Below are 21243 nucleotides of genomic sequence, written 5' to 3'. Positions count from 1 at the left end.
GATTGAGATGTGCTACATGCAAGATTAATCAACAAGTTCGTTACCGATGCAGGGAGGATGATTCTCTTCCCGAACGAGGCCCACTCTCTTATTGAGTGATGAATTGGTTGGTTTTACCTGGGAGAAACTTTGAATAAGGTTGATTTGTTCAATGAATAGTAATTTCGCTACTTTGCACGCTCTATTGATGGTGTGATGGCATCTGTCTTCATCTACATTGGAATGGAGAAGAGCTGTCTTGTGTGAAGCAAATTATTAAGGATCGATCAGCATTAATTCAGCACTAGTGCACTGCCCTTTCCAAGGCAAAACATAACTACGCAAGTGTCGTTTTCCCAAGGGACATGTTTCAAAGGTTATGCTAGATCTTGAGCCACGATCTCTTCACAGTAAGGCAACAACGTTGTAAGTATCTCATGTTAAATTAAATCCGTTAGAAGTCATCTTTTCTACTCTAATTAGGATTAACCATGAAATTAGAAAAGGTTGGAGTTATGTGTTTTAATGCCTTTATAAACCTTAACCAAAGCTGGTCCAAGAAAATCAAAGGAATAGTTAAGACTGATCGACTTACTTAAGTACAACAGATACTATTTTAAGGTCGGGCTACATTGATCGTACTCCGTAGTGTAATTTCGATTTTCACTAGCGCATCTGGCGGCGGCTGTCGGAAGCATTTTGCCAAACAATTTGTAGCCGCTTCAGAAAATATGTTATTTTTCCATGTGTTGTACTTAAACTGGTCTGGAAAAGCTATGCAATTGATAGATTAATATGTTGTGCAAGTATTTCAGCCATTTTCGCATCAAAAAACGATGAAAAAATAACTTAAATTTGAGATTCGACATGACCATTCCCTCGACGACCAAAAAAAAGCTTTCACCAGCTTCCGCCAGATGCGCTAGTGAAAATCAAAATTACACTACGGAGTACGGTCAATGTAACCCGGCCTTTACATATCCTAGAGAACACCATCAAGGCTCTGCTTGTTATCTGCAACTAATTGGCTAAGTTATCTGCAACTAATTTCTCCACTCATATCAAAGTAAAGAATAGATGTGTGGAGAAGCAATTATACCATTAAATGAGTTACATGAGTATCAGTCTATCAGATCGAATATGCAGACTCAGTCCACGAGGTCTTGACCCCTTTGCTTTAACTTGAGCGTTTTCGGACACTACACCACCTGACCGTAAAGCAGACGCAAGAGCAGTCGCTGTTATCTTCACTCTTTATGATATTATGAGTCCAATTTCTGATATCTTGTATCAGGCCTCATTTTTGGCTCAAAAACTTGTTTATGCTCAAGCCTCTTGTGAGCCTCCTCTATACTACATAACTAACTGCAAACTTCTAAAACTCTACCCAAACAACATTTCTTTCTATCTTGTCCAAGGCCATTAGAACACATCACAGGACCCCACAGGAAGCAAAACTTTTTATCTCACTCATCAGTAAGTTGTCAGACTTCGGTCGTCCGACGACCAAGCTGACGGGCTGAAGTCAAAAGTTCTTATCTTAACTGCTTCTCCTGCAAGGACTAACCCACGTACCGAGCTGACGTAGTATGAAGCTCCCAAAAGCTCGCCACCAGAAAGCGTCCCTGGATGATCCGTTGAATTAATTAACACTTTTCCATTATCAAGCACTGGTCTTGGGTTGATGTTTTTTTTCTCGCCCTACTGGACGAAAGGTTCATTTTGTCAAATTATGTACGAATTACTGCTAGGGCATCCACTTCCGATGTGAGATAAGTGGCGTACTCAATGAGTGTCGGTGTTTTGGATAAGGATATAAATACACACAGTTCTAGTGAAAGATATTGTGTTAAGATTAAAACTTGTCCTTTTTTTTCTTCCACCTACTTACAACGTCAACTATCACACGTCATTGTAGCGCCAAGCAGCATGCGTCACTGTCGGTATATAAGCTCCCTAAAGCTCCTTCCAGGACGTTACCGAAACGCCGGAACGCCATTAGCGGACGGTTCCAATCCAATCATCGGCTGCCAGCATAGTTCCGTTTATCAGCTACCAGGTTGTGAAACAGAGGTCACTCTTCGTATAAAACTATAAGGACATTGAAAATGCTCTCGAACACACACACACACACACTCCTGCACACAAGGAAACCATCGGATTGAATCGGATTGTTTAAGCCGGCTCTCAATGAAACAAACCCCTCGATTACCCACCCAGCATCCAACATGCTTCGAAGCACTTGCTTATTACTTCGTTTCTGGTGATTGAATTTATGAAGCAGCAAGCAGCACAATGAAGCTGCGTCTGCCTCGTACTTCAATCTCCGCCCGAACGCTCGAGCACCATCCGTGTACGATGCGCTCTCGGTCCTAAGTCATAAAATTGAGCGATATCAAAACAGATTGAATTTCTTTCAACGTAAATAACGTCGTCCCGAAGGCTTCGGTGCCGATTTCGCAAGGATTTCGAGCCAGTGGATGGAATGGTTGGGCTTTGCCTACTCCCAGCCTGGTTAGATTTATCCCTCCGAAGCGCCCACCAAGTAGGAGTGAACTGTGCAGAAACTTTGCACAAAGCTAAACCATTCAAACCCCGGGGCATGTTTTTTTTGTTGTTGTTTCCATTCCGTCCGTCAGGGCATCCTTCTTTCCTCTGTGACTTCATTTTACCCTTTTTTTCATTCTTCTTTCCTTCCTTCCTTCCTTCCTGACAAACTTTACGGGGTGACGTTCTTCTCTCTCTTTCTCTCTCCTGTTGATCAAGATTCTCTGACACTGAGTTTTCGGGGGAGTTCCGCATCGGATTGCGATCCCACTCGTCTCGGCATGTTGTGTTTCCCAACCCAATCAAAGCTTCCTACTCGAGTGCCGATGTGCTAACCAGCAGATTGAAATATGATGAACCGTCAGCAAAAAAAGAAAGAGAAAGATGATGCCAAGCATCACCATTGTTCAGCACTTACACATACACGTGCTCTCACACTGCGTTTCCTCTTCACGAATGAACTTGGGAAATAAAACAACCCCAGAAAAGCATACGAGACACTTCGCCTTTTTTTTCTTGTCTGTATATCGTTGTCACCGTCGCTTGTCACATCATCGTAGGGTTGAAAGCAAGAAAATAGCCGGAAAAATCGTTCGAAACCTTCCTGGCCATATCCGCGACATTCGGGAGTTTGACTCCCGGGGCGCTATACGAACACGCTGAAGCACAGCACCAGGCTCAGGCACAGGCTTGAACGGTTCTGAGGTTTTGCCCCTTTCTTTCTTTCTTTCTTTTTGCTGGTCGTACGGTTGCGATACGGTGATGGATGGTACGGGAACATTTTTATCCCATTACCAACCGACCGTGGCTGCCGTGGTTGCGTCGCTAATGGTGAAAGAGTGCCAACGGGGTAAAGCGCTCTCGGTTCGGCACAACATAGTTTAATGGCGCTGCTTGTCGGCATCGTACATTGCACAAAATAACTACTTAACCTTCTAATGGATCGTGAACTTCGTCCTGTGCTTGGAAGTTCCACGCACACAACCACACACACACACACACACACACATCAGGCAAATCACGGGACGGTCTTTAACTCGGAACTCGGCCCAGTTTTCTTTGTTTGCCATGATTGAGCATCGGTGGGGGAGCTTCCGTCTTTTCTATTTTCCTCCCTGTGCTGTACTCCTTGTACTGCTGCTGTAAGCAGGGCGTACTGCTGGCATTGGCGCAAAAAAGGCTCACCACGGTGTAACCCTTTTTCCTTCGGCATGTGAGGATTCAGGGTTTTTTTTTTCGTTGGTTTGTTTGTTCACTCTTCATTTCCTTTCATGCTCATTCTACCGTCAAAACCCTGATGCCCTGAGATTCTAAGCAAACAGATCCCACACCCGACTCGGCTGTTCCCTGTGGAGTTGGCTTTTTTTCTTTGTTGCTCTGTTCGTTCGTTGGTGTGCACCACCAACGTCTCGTTTGCTCATTTACTCAACCGGGAAGCCGGCTGGTCTCAACCGGGTTGGGTTGAGCTGGTGGTAGACCGAGGCGTTACTTTTCAGCAGCATTCCAGCAGTGGGGGTACGTACGCAGGGAGTTTTTTTTCGCCCCAGTTAATCGTTGGCACTCCGCACGGATAGGGAGTTTTGTTGATGGAGATAAACATGACACCGGCAGAGGGAAAAAGGATCGCAAGCGTATATATATGTGTGTGTGTGGAAAGCGAAGGGACAGACAATCCTTTCCCTGTGCCGTACATATGCTCGGTGCTGACATATTGCGGAAGCAAAAAATCAAACGCCTCTCCCGAAGGAGATAATTCCCCAGGAAAGATAAACGCCAGCCAGCGCTGCCGTGCGTGTTGGGGAGCGTTTGCAATGTCATTTTTTTGGGGTGGACTTTGTTGCAGGTTGTGCTGTGTGGAAATGATAAATTTTGATCTCTACAGACTTTGTTTGGCTATGTTGAGCGCAGAAGAAGTTGCTTAGAATTTTAAGTGACCTTGGCTAAGCATAAAGGCTCTCTATGGCACCTACAGCAATGAAAACAAAACATGCTAATATTGACTGTAATTTCATACATTTATGGAGTATTTAGACATTTTAACACAGCAAATTTTAACGGCAAAATACTGTATTGCAATATTGAAACGGTGTTAGAGCCACAAACTGTCATCTTGAAGAAACTGTCAAAAGAAATACCATATTTTATTTAGACTCTTTATGTGTTAAAGCCTCAAAATTTAACATAATTCGAAATGAAAGTCAATGTGTAGAAAGAACCATTTAATGGCCTTCGCTTTTCTTTCTGCTCTTGCTGTACTTCTAAGGACATATCCATTCTTGAATTTACTTCACAGATAAAAAATTGAGACACCATTACCCTGCAAATAAAATAACATTGCACTGAAGTATCTTCCCTTGATCAAAGTCCCCCCCACGATGCCAAAGGGCATATCGTTTCTATTCTTATCATCCATCGACGTCCCCTAACCGTAAGCATCTCCGATGTCAACCGGCATACCCGTGTCTACTGCGTACAAACAGACAAATACCGCCATCGACCAATATGCTGAAACAGATGCCCGCAGTCTCGTAGGATCTTCGTCTCTCGATGGAAGAACTTGAGCCTGTGGCTATGACGTTGTTTTGGTTGACAGACACACGACTACGCTACGGCCCGCCGTTACGGTGGGGTGCAAAAATTGTCGCTTCCGGCTGTCAATTTCTTGTCAGCTGGAATTCCCAATTGTACTAATCGTACCAGCGGCAACGAGCAGGAAAAGACACTGTAAAAAGACAACCGGTGGGGATTTTTGTTTTTCGTTTCTAAAACGAATTTGCCGCGTGAAGACGCAGAATAAATTGCAGCGGACTGGGGCGAAAAATCGAAACAAGCCAATCAAACGCTGGGCTCAATGGGCTCAATCCACCCGACACACACGGGTGTAATACAAGCCGGAGCTTTCCTTTTTCGGTGTGCTGGCCTATCGTTGTAAGTGTGCGTTCGTTCCCAGGTCACGAATGCTTGCGCTATCACGTTTCGGGAGTTGTTTATCTTGACTCCATTTCCAGCCCGAAAGTTGCACGGGGCTGAAGGGTTTTGTTGTTCTTCGATTTTCGCACCCTCGGGTTTCGTACAACCCCTTTGGCTGTGCGTATTTTATTCGATTCAATTCATTGCAACGGTAACGCAACACGCGCCAGTAACGATGCTCGCTTGAGGTTGCGTAACGGTGAAAGAAACGGCGTCCGTTTTTTTCCTAAAGCGCCTGCAAGGTAGGCAATACGCCCAGCACCGTCAACAGGCAAACAGTGGGAACGTCGTATACGTCACTTATTTTGCTATTAAGTTGATGGTTTTTTACTTTTTAGAACATTATTTCCAAATTGACAAAATAATGTAATATCTTACCATTTCACTTTTATATTCATATACATTTTTTTATTTGAAAAAAAAAAAGACAAATAATTAACCTCCTGTGCCAGCTTTTGGTCCATTAAAAGCACACAAAACCTTCTCCAAAAACATGCTGCTTTCCACACCATCATTTCTATTCTTACTTTCCCTCGGGGTTCTCACAAAACACCCCAGCACAGTGCGTTCATTCGTTTCACACACACTATTTTGGCACATTCACCAGTCACGGCCTCGGATAGGCAAACATTCGTACGCAAACAAAGTCTCCCATCGTACGATCGAAAACCGCCCCGCCCTGGCTTCTCGTGTGTACGCGGCGCATGGAAACACTCGTAATAATAAATGTAATTGGAAGCCATAAATCCAGCATTGTTTCGAACGTGGTCCAACTCGCGTAGCCTAGATTTTGCGCGCTGCAACCAACTCCGAAGGTCGGCGTCCTCTTGCTCTTTCTCGCAAAGAGGTTCTTTTGCAAAACGTTTCGCATCCCAAACGAATACAGAGTGTACTACTGAATGAACATTGAGTGTGTATGTGTGTGTCTGTGGTAAAAAAGAAACAAAAGAACTCAACGCACACATAGCCTTCGATGTCTTCAAGCGCCTGAATGGTAGGCTACGCGCAAAGCACATTACATTTGGCAGCTTGCCAGCTTGGGCCAGTATGTTGCTACATTCACCGTGCATTTTGGCAGTAGTTTGGCGGTTCGAGATTCGCGGCAAACTGCGTTGTTGCTCGGTGCTTAAAGTCGAGCGGGGCTGTAATGGTGCGTGGTCCGTGTGCAACAAGATATTGGCAGCTCTGCCCTGTGGCCGGATGAACCTGTTGCGGTACACCGCAGCGCTCCGCCGCTGCTTTTGCCAGACGATAGTGCACAAAACCGCAACATCGTGCTCCATTCAAAGCGACACTCCGCTGCTGCACCCGGATTATGACGGAAATTCGTACCCCCACCGTTGACGTTGACGGTCGTGTACGCTCGTCACCCGTCATTGATGATTAGCGAGGATTATATTAGCTAGACGGCGGCAAGTCAGCACCCGTTTGCCGTGGGACAGGTGGAAAGCGTCTGCCGCGTTTGATAGCTACAGCTTTAGGGATTAGCTCTCGTAATAATAAGCGGATGAGCAACGCTTTAGCGATGATTAATGTGACGCTTCTCGGCAATGCAGCGAACTGCCGCATTGCTGCAATCGATGAAGGTGTAGGGGCAATAGAAAGCACACATTTTAGCTTAATTGCATAAGAAAATCCAGCTCATCGTTTGCGACATTCAACGAGATCCGTTAGTATTGCTTGATAGTGTGTTTTTTTTATTCTCCACTGTCACTGTGGTGATCACACCTTAAGGTGGTGACCGATTATCAAATTCACTTTAACTCAATCCCAACGTTTATCGCATTACCGCGGTAGAATGGCTCTCCACCATTGCGCCCTCCATCGGTCACTGCAATCTTGGTCGACAGGTGTTTGGTGGGTGTAAAATTTCCCACCTGTTCCGCCGCTGGTGAGTTGCTCGGATTCGTCGAACAGAGAAAGAGAGAGAGAGAGGCAGACGGAGGGTCACGACAGTGTGGTAATGGAATTCAACTACCTCGTGCGGGAGAGAAAATGTAGATTCATTGCAAATGCTTTTCCCCCATCCCATCCCCTTGCGTTGGGAAAGACGGGATGGAGTCCGTTTGTGCCGGCTAACCACATAACCGGCTGCCCGCGTCTGTGGGGCAGGCGATGTATGTCTACATCCTCGTGGCGGAAGGTTGGGTAGGTTGTGGGAGTCGGCAAAATGGGGCCAGAAAGGTCAACGCCGTTTAAATGGTTTCTACCGCTCCAAAACGGGCATGGTGCGTCATACCGGGAGGGAACCGTAGGTGCGCCCGAACGGAACGGATGGAAAGTGGGCTTGTAATTAAATTTTCTCTGGCACTCTCTAAATTTGTCCGACATTAAATCCTTCCTGCCGAGGTGCCGCCGGACCCGTGCGGTGATGCTGGAATTCTCCAGCGGATACACACACACCGTTGGGAGTGTAACGAGTTGGACAGCTGCGGTGACCAAAGTCGGTAAAAGTCAGCGAATAATTGAATTTATAATTACGAAAATCTGTTGGTAAATAATTTGACCTACGCCCGGAAGGGAACAGGGAACAGGTAGGGGCAGTGACAGTCAGGAAGGAATAACGATGGTCTCTAAAGGAGTGTTCGCGGTATTTGTTACGCACCGCTGGTAGAGACTAAGCGGAAAAGTAAGTACGTTTGTCCCCAAAGACAAGCTTGAAACCCGTTTTGGGAAATCATTTTAAACGGGCCAGAAAATGATATTTCTAAGAAACATCATTGGACACATTTCATTGCAACCCATTTCGTTATGCCTAAATTACATCAAAAGAACAAATCACTCACATTCGGACGTTGATGCATTCCCATTTCGGTAACAAAACAAACCCAAAACGCTCGCTAAAATTGAGTCCCGCAAAGCGTAAAGCATACCACCACTAACCTACACCATTGAATCGAGTTATTTCCCATTGCATTACGGGATCATCATAACTTGTATTGCTCCTCCGTGTGGTGCTCCAGCCACGGGGAAAGAATGTCGCCAGCATAAAAGCATAAAAGAACCACCACCGTCTCCATTGTGTGTGTGAATGCGTGTGCTGGAAATTGTGATACTGTTATACGGAATGCATAGTAAGCGGCACACCAGTGACAGTGGAGCACTGGTCGCTCGCATTCCGCCCTCCCCGAGCGGTACGTGGCCATCCGGATTAAGTGTGGAAAATCCTTCCGGGAAAACTCATACACTACCATAATCAAAATGGATGGCGTCCTTCCTATGCAAAGGTCTTCCTTCTGCTTGGTGGATGGTGCGCTCAACGTGCCGCTGATATACTCACATACCCGCCGCACGAACTGCGTGCGTGTGTGTGTGACTGTGGGAGATCGTATCCGAGTTCTTGTCTTTTGGGGAAGTTTTTCCTACCGAGGAACGAGCACGACGGGAGAAACATTCTTCTTCGCGAAGGGAGGTTTTCGTGACAGTAAATTGAATTCCTCGCGAAGCTTTCCCATTCTACCGGTGCTGCTAGTGACAGTTGATGGCAATCGTGACGACAGTGATGTTATCCTGCGTGCCGTATGTTACATTAGATCTGCACACATGGAGGTGCTATGATATCAGCTGTCATCTAAATGGATATTCTTGCAAAGGAAAAGGTGATAATTTGCCTGCCTCTATGCGTTGGATTGAAACTAATCCTTTTATGGAACTGTGGGATTCTTTTTTAAACTTTGCATCGCTCTGCATCGTTAGCGAAGCAAAAATTGCAATCATTCGTCCACCTAAGAACACCCTCCAGACTCCATTTGAATAAATGCTTTTACCATCGGGTCATACAATCGTCCACTTCGAATGGACCGCTGAAAGCATCTTCATCAGAACAGCAGCCGAGCATCCAGGGACCTGAACTCCTGGTGGCAAGAAGGAGCAAAAAAAAGCGAACGAACAAACACAGACGAAGCTACTTACGATTCAAATATTGATATTCGTTTATTTTATTTAATCTACGATCATTCCAATAACCAAGTCGATTTCTCTCGGGCAGCTCGGGAAAGCCATTCCTCGGAGCCTCGGTCCGTGTACCGTGGGAAAAGCCCGGACCCGAACGCTTTATGGGCTGCCGAACGTTCCGTTTCCGAGACGTTCTTGTCTTCAATCCCGTTGTGGGGTCGGATTTTCTTCAGTATCATTTCGATTTTCAATATCTGTTGGAACGAGCGCAACGAATGAAGCGAACGCGCTATCCATAAGATTCGTATAACTCGAGGCAGTGGACTAACATATTGGCTCGGTTTCTCTCGTTCCCTCCCCCCCCCCCCCCCTGGGTAGGGGCTTACGAGGAATGTCTGCATTGAATATTTATGACATGATGAGACCTACGCTTTGACCGACCCAAAGTAAAGCCAGTGTTTTCAATTAATAATTCTGTGGGAAACAAACTACATGTGTTGTTGGAAGGGAATGCGTTGACTTTGAGCGATGAAATCGACAGGCTGAGTGTGTGGTTTAGCATCAAGCAAACACTCAAACGCTTCTGTTTTCACTCGTTCAACTTTTCTTTTGTTTGAATCGCTCTTTAAACACTTATTGGTGCTTTATACATTGAAATATTTCCTTTTGCCAACCATTTCTATTGAAAAACTCGCACATGATTTCATGTACCTTCCAAGCGGAAATCACTAACTCATCACATTACAAATTTAATTACTTCGAGATACACACACCAAAGCTGCTTAGATCGATAGTTACTGCTAAAGCTAGTGGGAACGAGTGTGTGTGTGTGTGTGTTTCCACCTCCCACAAGCATGCATTTGCAACGTAAAAAAATAAAACCGGGAACAACTCGAGGCTTAAAATCATACGAACCGTTCCACCGCTATGCGCCTGGAGTGTATGCAATTTATTGCTAAACTTTCACCGTGCCGCACAGGCGTCCAACGTGTTTGCGAAACACCTCTCCGGGGGGACGACAGGTCACCGGGTCGTCATCAATATGTCAATCAGTTTTTTCAGCCAACCCCAAAACTCCACTTTCGTCCCCCCAGCACGATACTCCCACAGTGTGTGCGGCATCCTCGGGGGCACAATATATCTGCCCACTTGAAGGCGCGGGGTTGGTTGCCGGCTCACGGATCGAGTTGCCCACTGTTTCGAGCGACTATCTCGACCGCGCCTAAGCTCGTTCTCCCGCGAACAGCACGGTTTGCCGCATTCAATCTGCGCTTACGCTTGGTGGGAGTAGGAAAAGTTTCGATATTATTTTCCATTCTCCCAGCTCCCCCAGCTCCCATGTGCTTTCCATGTGTGAGCTTGAGGTAAGTGCCGAACGCTGCCAACGGTACCGAATCGTGCAACAGTATGGGGTAACTTTTTTATTCTCCTTCCCACCACGAATCACATCCTGCTTAATAAAGCAATACGGGCAACACAGCCACACACAAACCGGATGTGTATTGGCTGAATTTACATGTATGTTTTACGGCTCGAAGTGGTGGTCCAGGATTCAAACACACGCCGGTCGAGAGCGCGCTCATGAAGCAGCAGCAGCAGCAGTGGGGCGAAATTGTTCGGAAAAATGTTTTATTTGCAAACCATTGCAATTGACCCACTTCCCGCGTGGGTAGTTTGCGTTTGGTTTTAGTCGATGAATGTATGGAAAGTTTTTTTCCCCCTCAAGCGGATATCCTGCTACAGTAGACAGACTAACAGCGTTAAACGCGTGCTGGGTTCCTGTGAGTCACTCTGGAGGATTTCCTTCAATTATGAACTTTTGCAGTTTTCTATGCCGCAGTTGCGGTTTGTTAGTTTAGAGAGAGAGAGCTTTAACAAATCGACTTATTTTGCTTTAGTTTTCATACCACTTCACCAATCGCTTTTTACTTTGGAGTTGTTCTCTAGCCTCTGACCATATGACGCAAAGAGTTGAGTTTCTCAACATGATTTTCAACAGAATATGTCACATCAATTTGTTTACATTTCATCCGTCAAATCTCTCATTGTTAAAAATCTTGTTTAAATAACTCTTTTTACCATTTTAGAAGAATAATACTATGAATTAAACATCAAAATGAACCATTCCCTTAAGGTCACACTGGACGGAAATCATTACTGTTCCATTAAAACCCACACCACTATCTGCCAGCCACTGGCAAACAAGTATCATCATTCCTTACAAACGCCCTCCTCCCAAATAAAAGCCACAACCTGGCGCATTATACGTCCACGAAACCAATCCTACCTTTTTGCCCGATCAGCACCTTTCAAACACCCCATTACGATGTCCCTCGGTGGGCTCCCTACCTGCCCACCCACCCGCAATTCCGACACGAAACAAACAGGTGATGAATTATGGTTGAAATTAGCGGGAACTTATACGTTCAACACGGCGGTGCGCTCGATGCGATTGTTTGCAGTGAAAGAGCGCGTCCCAGTGGTGTTGCAAAAGTCCCACCGAATCCTCGCCAACGCTCCATTATCCTGCCCGAAGGATTGCGTTCGCTCGCGCAAAAGAGTACAGGAAAGCGGTAATTGTAAATCCCGCCCTTGTGTGGCATGTGACTGAGCAGATGGGGAAGATGTGCCCAACTGTACGGATAACATCCGGTCATACATCGCCCATAATCCCGCACATGAGAAGGATCATTGTCTTGCTGGGTGTGCACAGCACGGTTGCCAGCACGAGTGATTGTTTATTGCCGGGATACAATCACAAGCATTCCGGGAAAGAGGGTTTTTGTTCGAAAAATTTCTCCTCAAGGCAACAAAGTAAAGAAATTCTACTATCTCTTCAATGTTTTTAGTTACAATAATGTTGAAAACCCCCCCACTGCAAACGCCAATTTCACTCTCCTTCATTGGCTAATCCCTGCAGTAGCCATATTTTCTTTATTATAAAGCACCAATGGGAACCATCTTGCAGCAGTCGGTCGGAAACCCGCAACACCTTTTACTGTGCTAACAGCTAACGAAGAAGTACAATACAACAACAAAAACCGCCACACCTTCCACCCTCATTATGCTAAACACAATATATATGAGTGCGCATTTTATATATCCATGCATTATGCTTGTTTTCATTGCAGCGCCAGCCACCCAGCCCGGACGGGGGCGCACCATGTGGGTCGTCCAGTGTGGGGTGTAAGCTGTACACGGATGCTGTACGGTGTGTAACCGAAGCCCGAGCGACGGACCACGGCCGGCGGGGAAGCTTTCGCTTCTATTTATTTTTGCTTTCTCCTCCACGTTCCCTACTCGCCTGGTTTGCGTCGTGCGTGGTCGAGCGTTGAGTATGGAAGCGTTGTGATTATGGTACCGGCTGGTACACGCCCGGAAAAAGGCCAGTGTGCATCGAGCGTAAACAAGCGCCCGAGTGTAGTACGAACAGCAGTGCGAACCGCTTTCCCGTGAACCGTGAATATTGCTCCTGAGCTGGCCGGAGAGAAGCCTGCATGTAATCCTTGCAGAAGGAAGCAGGAAAAACGTACACACAAGCCAGTACGGATGCCCACGGGCAGGTCATCCTTTAAAGGGATGCGATGAAAACTGTTGCCGAGAAAGCTACCGTAGCTCAAGCGCCGGCTCGGTTGAGCGGATGGAAATAAGTACGTTCGTCGGCCCACGTACACCGTACAAGCCATGATCCATCGGTTGTTGCTTTGTGCAGGTGCAAGTGAACCAAAAACGCCATCCCGTTTGAGTTCCCGTGTGTGTGTGTGTGTGTGTGAGTTTCTGTGCTAGTGTTGTGCATTCATCCACACACAAAACAGAAGCTTGTTGATCAAGTAAAACTGATTGCAAATCCCTGCGAAACACATTTGCCGCTGCTTGTTGTTGTTGTTGTGTGGTAAAAAGTGCACACTAACACTCGCTCCCCGGGGACATTCGGTACGGTGCTGCATTTCATAACTCCACCATTCCTGCCTCCCTATCAGCCACCCGCCCACCCACATCCCTTCTTTGTTTACGGCTTTCAATGGTGAACCTCGTCGAGCAGACAGGCACAGACACGACGACGACGAAGCCACGATCACCCTCGCCACCGGCCGAACCGGCGACAGATGTGAGCAACCTCCAAACGAGCCTCTTTCCCTCGACTGTGCCAACGGTGGCCGAGGCGAACGCAGCCGACAGTCGGTTCCCACTGTTTCTGGACCAGCCGGCAAGCTCCAGCGCACCGGACTCGGACAACGACGATCGCATACCCACCAACGACCCGGCCGGTGATGATGGTGACGATGATGATGATGATCCGAGCGGCAAACGGACCCACCAAGACAGTGCACTAGACAGGCCGCGAGAGACGCGCCGCGTTCGATCGGCCATTTCACCCGTGTTTCTTAACGGGGCGGTAAAAAAACGCTGCCTACACCCGCCGCAAGCAACGAACGCATTGGCCAGTGAGCCACTGCTGGTGCAGTTCGACGAAGAGCCAGCCCAGACGGGCTGTGAAGTGAACGGTGTTGACCGCGAGCCGCACCACGACATGACATCGACCGTTGCTGCCGTGACAGCGGCCGCCAATAAAGCCGTCGCCGCACTGATGCAGTACCGGCAGCAGCAGCAGCAGCAGCAACAGCAGCAATCACAACAAGCATCATCCACTGTGAGTAAAACAACCAACCATTTCTCTTTGTATTCGCTTCTACGTATCGCGTATGCGCCTGAAAGGTAGGCAGCGTTCGTTACACCACTGCCAATGTGTCACTTTGTTTGGACAGGGATTTTACTTGCCATTGAAAGGTCGCTCCTTTCTTCGTCCCCTTAATCGCATTGAGCGGCGACACGAGCGAACTCCAGTTTGTCTCTGTGTGTGTGTGTGTGTGTGTGTGTGTGTGTGTGTGTGTGTGTGTGTGTGTGTGTGTGTGTGTGTTTTTGGTGCCCACTCATTGTAATAAGATTTGTTTCTAATTTGTTCCCCCCACTGTTCGACTGCCAATCGATTACTTTTCAACTGACTGACGGTCGAGCGGGAAGGAAAGAAAAGAAAGTGATGAAGCTTAATAAGATTTCACGCCAAAGTGGTAGTACTGGGTGTGGAAAATTTCGCTCTCATCTCCCGTTCAAAGAAAAGGGAATGAGCAGCGACTTCCATTCAGCCGCCACCGTCTGTGTGCGTCTGCGTTCGTTGTCGACTGTCCATAACTTATTTATGTTTGTCGTCACAATCGCTCGGTCGTCCTGAAATCGCAGCCACCGGAAATGAATTGAGACTGACATAAGATGGCGACAGCGTTGCGTTTTTGGGATGCTGGTATTGTATTTTTCTTTTATTTCAATTGCTTTCATGCTTTTTTTTTTCTTTTATTATGCTTTGAATTGTACTTGAAGCGAAGCTTCCAGAACAGCATCCACTGTGACTGTAAATGGGAACGCATGTTTGTGTCGTAAAACCGTTTTCATAAATTGTACCAGGCGGATAAAAAGGTTCTAAAGCTTTCGTGGCAAACCCTCGTACCACGTGCTTCGTGACGTTGTCTTCTCGGGCAACACGCAAAGAATATTAAACGAATGCTCTTTATTTTTTGTTGCAATCCACATTAGTCCCTGTCGACAGAAGACAAGATGAAGGCACACAGCAAAAATACAACTACAAAACATCAGCATCGATAAAAGCGGCACAATTTTCGCCCCAGTTGTGAAAGTGAAAGTACACACCATCGAACAAAGCGGAAGACGTAATGCAGTGGGAATGAAAATAATTTCATGAATTTTAATTTCCCTCCTGCGGCCGTGGCTGCCCGTGCTGGCTCCCAAAATGTGCCGACAGGAAATTGAAATACTCTGAGGCATTCCGAACCGATTCGATGCTCCCGTGCTAGCGCTGCTCCTTCTTACTCACTGCATAAAACACATTGCGTTGCAAACACACACACACACACACACACACACACACACACGGACGGGCAATGCTGGCAGACACGAATGTTGACGTACAAATTCGGCAGTAGAAGTCTGCGGCTTTGGAACAAACACAAACACGAACGAGTGAGCTCTTTCGTGCATCAATAAGTCGAATTTAAGGAAAACGGAACAGTGTGTACGGTGAGCTCACAGAAAGCTCACGACCTTCTTCGGGGGGAGGGAGATGAAGCAATATAAAACAATGCTGCAGGGAGATGATAATAAAAGAAACAATACATCCGTCTTCCATCACCAACCAGCTGCGACTGGGAACGCGCTGCACCCATTAATGCGCCCGCAAGATAGACTACCCGCATTACACCTTGGAAAGGGAGGGCGTTCCCGGGCACAGGACCCAAGCGCGAAGTTCGCCGGTATGGAGAATAAATTAACATTCGGAGTTGGGTTTGGTTTTGGGGGGGGGGGAAAGTTTTCTCTCCCCCTACGGCTTTCATTGCCGATTGCTTCGGCATGCTTTCACTTTATGTCCGTGTGTCTGTGTGTATCGAGTGAACGTTCCCAGACCTTCGAGAAGACGCACCAGCTGTGTGTCTCGGTGTATTTGCTCTTGTTTGGAGGCTTTTCTTTTCGTCCAAAAAAGTCACCTTCTGGCATTCACATGACAGTACTTGCGTAATGGTAAAAACTTGGGCCTGGCCTCTGCAGCAATGATGTTGACGTAGCAACCAGCTCCCTCCCCAGAAGAAACAGGGAAATTAATAACATCAATGAAGCAGCTCGAAATGAGCCGGCTGACACAAAGCAGAGCGGCTGGTTCTCGTTCGATAAAAAAAAGCGTTTATTGAAGGAAATTGAAAAGATGCGGTTAGCTCCATGTTGCACAATGGGAACCGTTTCCTTTCTCCGCTCTCTTGTGCGGAGGCGTTTTCTTCATTTCCTTTCGAGGTGGGAACAAATAATCCCCATCCCCTCTTACAACACACCCTGTGTTGAAATTACTTTCCCCAAAGCCACATCGGGCATTTTATTTATTTGCTTTTGTTTCGTTACGCTTTGGGTGCCAAAATAATTCCAAAACTTTTCACCTTTCGCTACACAGTTCATATTTTGTTGTGACCGGTAGTGAGGTGGCCGAAAAGTAAATAAACTGTGCCCCGTGTCCTTTACCGCTGCGTGGTGGAATTTCAATCCACATCAGGCAAAAAAGTGTCACAGCACAACAACCTCGCACTGAAAGGTGAATGTGGAAGCTTGCTCTCAGCCCTGTACGGTACGGTCGAGAAGTTAAATATAATTAAAAAATACGCACTTTTTGTTGAAAACAGAAAAGGAGCTGAAAGGAATAAAACGGCGAGACGGCGACCATTGACGCATAAAACGGTGACCGCAGTCATCCGTGCAAAAGGGAAAACCGCTTATTCTTGCTCTGTGTGGCGGGTTGCTTTTGAGGTGGGTATTTTCCTCGTTTTAAGACGCAAACGGGTCGCACTGGTGTTTGTGTAATGCATTTTTGAAAAACAAAGAAAAACCCTCTCCAAAAAGTTTCGGACCGCAAAACTTTTGCGAACGAGAAACATAATCGGGTTTTGGAGGAGAAATTTTCAAATACAAAAAACAAGCTTATTGCATCTATTCTGTTAAACTCCTTTTGCATGAGAAGGGGAAAAAGACCTCCGAAAGGCGCCATTAATCTTTCCCGCGACGCATTAAATCAGAGGACAGCATCAAACAAATGCGTCCTACCAAACATACTCTTTCGCACTCTCTCTTTCTATCTCTCTTCGTATTTCTCCTTCTCTCTCATCCCATTAGCGATTAACGTTTGATGGACGTTTTTATTCCCACCAAGCCGCCCTTTCTTCTCCCCTTATCAATCGATCAGTGATATCGCTTTTGTCGCTTTCGGTTGTTATTATTGCGTGCTTCAAGCAATCGCTCATCACACTGCTAGCGATATCGATTTTTGGGGGCAACAACAGCCCTCCGGTCCGTCCAACCTCGGAAGCAGCATCTCGCCAACGATGCCCTTATTAACTTGTCACATCGCTCGGGACCGGCTGCCGATGGCACTCTAATCAAATTTATGTTCATTAAGCCACTTCTCGCTCGCCGTCCCCCGAAAAACACGCCAACAAACAGGCAGTGGAAGAAAAAAAATAGGCACGCGTGGAAATAGAAAAACAATCGCTTTGCCATGGTGGCCGCCTAGTGGGCCGTAAGTGAGGCCGATAAGCGGCTACTGTTTGGTTGTCTTGGTTGCTCGTATTTTCCTCTTCCCTTTTTTTTTTTTTTCGAGAGGAAGATTTTCCCACGTTTCCTCAGTGGCTATTGGCGGGTTTATCGTACCGTTTGCATGATCGATCTCGCTGTGATATGGTAGCAGTTTCATCTGTAGAAGGTTTTGTGGGGGTTTATTGTTTACTTATTTCTTGTAGTGATTGAGTGGTTGAAACCAGTGCTGCAAAATGTCACTGTAAATGTCATAAAACAATCTGACTGAAACATAAACCCGTGTTAGCGTCATGTACTCTATTGTGACAATCAGAGGTTGGTGATGTTCAAACAATTGTTGTGACCAATACATGCTTCGTGACCCTTAGTCGGTCACATTATAATGACTTTTTTACTCTGATCAATGATGAGACTCAAACAGTTGTTGCGACTATCTCATGCATGGTGACATTTTGTGAAAACAGCTGTTTGCCAGTCAATTGGTCGTGACATTTTCTGTCGGTGATCATCACGATGGTCATGGGAGATATGCAGTGCGCGCGAGTGATCATAAGCAACAATATGAGCATGCTTTGTCCCTCAATTGTGTTAATATTCTTCCCAACGGACCAGCAAATCAGAAAAAAACGATAAAGTATGTTCATTTTGTTGCTTGGGACCACACGCCAAGTACGTTTCAAGAATGTCGCGATTATCATAGGGGGAAAATGTCATGACCAAGTGAGTGACTAAGGGTTGAGAGCAATAAAAAATGTCATCAAACATGTGATTGGGCCACCTCTCTATTTGAGTCTCACCCATGATCATCTCAGCTGTGTATGTGAGCTTCGTTTCAGTCACGAGTGCTTGGGTGCACTGTTCACAGCCAGAAATGGTCATGATTATGTTTGAGGGCATTAAGCTAAGTTTATCAGTCAGAGAAACTCCTTTGGACTCAAGCACTCGCACGTCGCTTTTTTGCATACCATGATGCACTTTCATTGAGTATCAGCAATGAACATCAGGCTATCACGAATATGTACAACATTTTCGGTGGTGATCATCACGTGAAGCACATGAAATTTTGCAGCACTGGTTGAATCTAATGTAAACAGGTCAAAATGCTTTAAATTCAACCAATTATCTTATTTTTAAAACAACACTCGCACCCATCCCTCCCTCAAGGACACCCCCATATCGATGGACCTTCTTTTTTACAACAAATAAAAATAACTTCCCTATACAATAAGCATGCCATCCGTATCCCGGGGCCTTCGAAGCGATGCTGCTGCTGCACAATAACAACAAAATGCCATCAGCATCAACAACATCAACGTGCGCACGCAGTACACGCTCTACATCAAAGAGACACGATACCCGCGAGTGGAAAACTATTCCAAGCCGGCACTCTGGGGCAGATTTGTCTCAGTGCAAATACTCGCAAAAAAAGTAAAACAAAAAAAACATCAAACACAATCACAATCCAGCGCGTGGAGCTAAAGCACGGCCGCCGTCTCGCGCTGGTAAATAAATTTTGTGCTGCACCAGCACAAATCTCTTTTATGATAAAGTGAAACGTTGTTGTTTTTTGTTTCTTTCTTTCTTTCCTTCCCTGGGCGCAAACAGCACACAAGCATGGTGAGAGGAAAATGGCTGCTCCATTCAGTGTCTCCAATCAACGAAACTCAAACGCACAAAACACATTTTCTCCCGCTTTTTGGAACCGATGCCGGCATTGGCAAATGTTGTGTCCTGTTCTCTTATGGCCGGTTTGGCGTAGATCAACGGACTCGTGGCCCGTTCAGTGGGACCACTTTATTGGACAGTATCACACCACACGACACAAACACACTTTATCTTTAGTGCTGCCATCTGGCAAAACCACCATTAAGGTGTGATAGGCCGGCCAAATGAGACCGTTTGCCCTCCATCGACAGCGGCGCGCAACGATCAAACGTTTATCGTTTGATGGGTGATAATTTCGTTTAACGATTTCCTATCACCTAGTTAAGGGGGAAAGGCATGCTCCGCGGTATGAGATGGAGGTTGAAGGAGGAGGAGCAAACCCAAAAAAAGCTTTCAATCGATTGACACTATTTTGTATGTGTGTTTTTTGGCATCAGAATATTTACACACACTCGTGCTGGCGGACTTTAAAAAAAGCACAGCTTTTAAAAATAGCTTTAATAAAAAAAAGCTCCACACAAACAGGCAGGAGGAAGCGTGCAAGAGAGCCAGAAAGGAAGTAATAAATGTTAAATATTAAATCCTGCATCCAACAGGCATCCTTTGCAATCCGAACTGACCAGTTTTGGGGCAAGAATATGGGTGTGCTGAATGTTCACGCTCACGGCGAAATAAAAACAGAACCGTTGATTACAACAGTGTACAGGGCTAGCGTAAGCAAATGGAAATTAATTGGATTTTTATTACACCTCTCCGTATCGTCACCGTTTCTCCAACCGTTCCTCTCTTACTGCTAGAGGATTTGCTGAAAATGGCATTCAAATCATAAAATCACAAGGATACAAATACACGCAGAGACAGGGGCCCAGTTTCAGTGCGCCGGATGTACTACGTCCGCACCATTGCCTACCTGCCGGGCGCAACGGGGCCGGTTTTTATTAATGAAATTTGACGTCTACTGTCGACGGGAAGAACGGGAAATGATAATCATCTGACGGTTATGATTTTTGCCACCATACCCGTCCCGTAGATTTGCCCATTTTTAATACCAGCTCTTTCTTTCTCTCTCTCTCTCTCTCTCTCTCTCTCTCTCTCTCTCTCTCTCTCACTCCCTCTCTCTCGCTCACCTTCCTCTTTGATTCGGTGTTTTGCTATTCCCCTTTTGTGCCAGTGATTGCATACCTCTCAGGGGTTGCGCTATACCTGTCGTGCTATCGAACGATAAGTTTTTCGTTGGTGATTTTTCTTGCTCTCTTTCGCTTCATTTTCCCCCCTTTTAACATCATCATCACCAAGCGCAGTACACCAAATCCTGGGTCAGGAAATGGATGGTTTGCAAGGTGGACTGTTATTAAGCTATTATTTTGGTATCGTTCGCTCGACCGCTGTCGATTTCTGGGGGGGTGGTAAAAGGTTTTGTACCCAACACCCATGGTCGTTCCCTCCCTCTGTTTGATTATTACTATTTGAGTGCCCTAGACCATGCTTTAAAGCTACCATTTGTTGTTTTTATTTCGCGATTTTTTGCCCATAACACTATGACAGCAACAGCATGTTCAACATGTTGCTACTACCCCGATAAGCGTGATACGATGGCGTGCCACGGTGTTAAAAATTTATCGAACGAAGCGATCCTCGGCAATTGAACACAATCGACCAATTTGTCTTGTGTACGGTTGCACGGATCGTGTGAAAAATTAAGATAAATCTGTCGCGAACGAAAATGAGTCTGTTCTCCGTTCCGCTCGTACCCCTCTCCCTTGCGCTCCAATTTCCCAGCGGATCAATAAAACCAATAAATCATCGGTTGCATTCCACACTCGCGTTGCGGGAAGTGGTACATTTTCTCACAAAATATTTACTGCCAGCACCGGACGCGACCCACAGTACAATGAAGCAGTTTATCGTACGAAAATAAACAAAAATAAAAACAAGCAAAAGCCGGCCGAGGGTGCTCTAATCCATCAAAGTTTGATACAGGCTCAGTGGCGACTGTGAAGCTGCAGCTGCTGACAGTCAATTTCAATTATAATTTCCACCGAATGG

At 46.1% G+C, this 21243-nt stretch overlaps 1 protein-coding gene across 15 annotated transcripts in view; it reads left to right on the top strand.

Annotated features, from left to right (window-relative positions):
- LOC121593792 (homeotic protein female sterile) overlaps positions 1-21243 on the top strand; it is a 203721-nt gene that overhangs the window by 24617 nt on the left and 157861 nt on the right. For all 15 annotated transcript variants that reach the window (XM_041916457.1, XM_041916465.1, XM_041916463.1 and 12 more), the window contains exon 3: positions 12522-14041. In XM_041916457.1, coding sequence (XP_041772391.1) covers positions 13412-14041 — 630 coding nt within the window. In that variant the 5' untranslated portion in view covers positions 12522-13411. The remainder of the gene's footprint in view (positions 1-12521; positions 14042-21243) is intronic.

Source organism: Anopheles merus, chromosome 2L (assembly GCF_017562075.2).
Source record: "Anopheles merus strain MAF chromosome 2L, AmerM5.1, whole genome shotgun sequence".
In the NCBI taxonomy this organism is placed as follows: Eukaryota; Metazoa; Arthropoda; class Insecta; order Diptera; family Culicidae; genus Anopheles; species Anopheles merus.
The sequence above is the reverse complement of the archived record's forward strand: the minus strand, read 5'-3'. Positions and strand labels throughout refer to the sequence as shown.